This window comes from Mandrillus leucophaeus, unplaced genomic scaffold (genome assembly GCF_000951045.1).
Source record: "Mandrillus leucophaeus isolate KB7577 unplaced genomic scaffold, Mleu.le_1.0 Scaffold52, whole genome shotgun sequence".
Classification (NCBI taxonomy): Eukaryota; Metazoa; Chordata; class Mammalia; order Primates; family Cercopithecidae; genus Mandrillus; species Mandrillus leucophaeus.
In genome coordinates, this window is record NW_012105586.1 from 1,111,067 (window position 1) to 1,113,920 (window position 2,854).

Here is a 2,854-nt window from a genome sequence, read left to right on the forward strand (position 1 = left end):
TTACTACGGAAGGGCCCATTAAACACTTATGTAATGAAATTCAATGTTCTATGCTAAATGCAGAGAATTTTATAGTACACTGCATGATTTATAGTTACATTATCATCTTTTTTCCATAATGCTTACATTATTTCACAATTATAATCATTATTAAGCTATTAATGCAAAGCACAACAGTTCTTCAAATTAAGTCACGTTTTGCTGTAAGTAGCTAAGGCTGCCTTCCTGCACCAAACAAAGAAGCGACTCTTGAAATACGGGGTGGAATTTCTTTTTTTTTTTTTTTCTGTTTCCTCTTCTTTTTGAGACGTTGTTTGGCTCTTGTTGCTCAGGCTGGAGTGCAATGGCGATCTCAATCTCGGCTCACCACAACCTCCTCCTCCAGGGTTCAAGTGATTCTCCTGTCTCAGCTTTCCGAGTAGCTAGGATTACAGGCAAGTGGCACCACGCCCGTCTATTTTTTTGTATTTTTAGTACAAAAAAATGTACTAAATGTTGAATATGTTTAACATGTTGGTCAGGCTGGTCTCGAACTCCCGACTTCAGGTGATCCACCCGCCTCAGCCTCCCAAAGTGCTGGGATTACAGGCGTGAGCCGCGGCACCCAGCCGGAATTTCTTTATCCAACATAGGACCGATGCGCTTGGCAGATTTGCAATAGATGATCAGGAGCCACATGCTTACTGGACAAGACGAATTCCTCGTGGTTCCTGTTGTGCTCGTTGCCCTCCCAGTCCAGCCTCTTCCGCAGCAACTGGCATTGCTCCAGCTCCTGCACCAGCACCTGGGCCGCTCTCCTACACGAGCCCGCCGATAGGTACCGGGCGATGAGGAAGCACAGCCCCGAGTCCGCGAGAGGCACTGGGCGCTGGGCGGACAAGGGCTCTGCCATGGCCGGGCACCGGGCGGGAGGCGGGAGCGAGTGATCCAGCGAAGCTTGCAGGCCCCGCCGAGGTCTGACCGGCTGGCGTTCCTCTCCTCAGGCGGGCGCCAGTGCGGCCTTCCATTTCCATTTTTAGCTATACTTTTGTTGCAGAGACACATAATAGTGTCATCAACATAAGATTTTTTTTGGCCGGGCTCGGTGGCTCATGCCTGTAATCCTACCACTTTGGGAGGCTGAGGCGGGCGGACCACGAGGTCAGGAGTTCGCGACCAGGCTGACCAACATGGTGAAACCCCGTTTGTACTAAAAATACAAAAATATTAGCTGGGCGTGGTGACGGGCGCCTGTAGTCCCAGCTACTCAGGAGGCTGAGACAGAAGAATCGCTTGAACCCGGGAGGCAGTGGTTGCAGTGAGCCAAGATCAAGACACCGCACTCCAACCTGGGCGACAGAGCTAGACGTCGTCTCAAAAAAAAGAAACAAACAAACAAAAAGATATTTTTCATCATATATGATTTTTAAAATGAATATGGAAGGGCAACTAATTGCAGATTTCCAGATTCTGTTGGGTGCATTTAAAAGAGTAATGTAATCATTTATTTTAAAAGGTCAACATTTACACTATGCTGGGTGTAAAGTTGTATCTTGTGCAACTATTTGAACTTGTGCTGAGGATTTTTTTTTTTTTTTTTTTCGGAGACGGAGTCTTACTCTCTCGCCTAGCCTGAAGTGCAATGATCGCCTAGTCTGGAGGCATGATCTCGGTTCACTGCAACCTATTCAAGCTATTCTTCTGCCTCAGCCTCCCGAGTAGCTGGGACTACAGGTGCCTGCCACCACTCCTGGCTAATTTTTTTGTAGTTTTAGTAGAGATGGGGTTTCACCGTATTGGCCAGGCTGGTCTCCAACTCCTGACCTTGTGATCCACCTGCCTTGGCCTCCCAAAGTGCTGGGATTACAGGTGTGAGCCACCACACCTGGCCGTGCTGAGGAATTTTAAATCTAAGTTTTAAAGTGTGCAAAGAGGGTATATAATTTTTCAAGATTATTTTTAAATATATGTAAGCAAAATAAAAATTTGAAGCCCACTGGGGTAGAGAATGACTGTGACACAGTTTCATTATATGTTAATTTTCATACAATACTTATGAATTAGTTATCACAGCCAAATCCTGCCATAATCCTATAAATGAAGTCCAAAAAATCCAATTGTTTAAGATATTAGGTAGCACTATTTGAAGTTGACGGAATGGAAACAGGAGCGGGGGGAATAATGGTAGCCAACTTCCAATCGGATTTTGCTGGGTTAATGTTCCTTTTTCCATAGAGAAAACTGAGGCATGTATGGAGATGTTGCTACCTTCTCAAGTCCATGGAGGAGCCAGGATTTGGCTCCAGAGTCTGTGCTCTTAATTCCTGCACAATGCAGACCTAGAGGGTATAAAATAGTGCAGTTCATCTGGATGCTAAATGCAAATTAGTATAGCTACTAATGAGATTGGTTATTGTTCCATATGTTTATCCACCATATGCATTTTCTCTTTGAAAGGTCTGCTCATATCTTTTGTCCATTTTGTTCCTAGGTTGTCTTTTTATTATTGATTTGTCAAAATTTAATACATATCTATATTCTTTATATGCTGCCACTTATTTGTGGTTATGTGTATGCAAATATACCCCCAATTTATGGCTTGTTTTTCATTTTCTTTATGGTATCTTTTGATGAACAGAAATTGTTAATTTTAATGTAGCTCAAAGTGCCAAGTTTTTCTTTTTTTTTTTTTTTTTTTTGAGACGGAGTCTCGCTCTGTCACCCAGGCTGGAGTACAGTGGCCAGATCTCAGCTCACTGCAAGCTCTGCCTCCCAGGTTTATGCCATTCTCCTGCCTCAGCCTCCCGAGTAGCTGGGACTACAGGCGCCTGCCACCTCGCCCGGCTAGTTTTTTGTATTTTTAGTAGAGACGGGG

At 44.4% G+C, this 2,854-nt stretch overlaps 1 protein-coding gene across 1 annotated transcript; it reads right to left on the bottom strand.

Annotated features, from left to right (window-relative positions):
• Positions 1 to 211: 211 nt before the first annotated feature.
• On the bottom strand, positions 212 to 964 carry LOC105551350 (bromodomain and WD repeat-containing protein 1-like). Its single transcript, XM_011996550.1, has 2 exons — positions 644 to 964; positions 212 to 295 (listed from the first exon to the last, which is right to left on the bottom strand). Exons 1-2 carry the CDS (start codon positions 890 to 892, stop codon positions 212 to 214), a joined length of 333 nt encoding a protein of 110 aa, XP_011851940.1. The 5' UTR covers positions 893 to 964.
• Between the last annotated feature and the right edge of the window lie 1,890 nt (positions 965 to 2,854).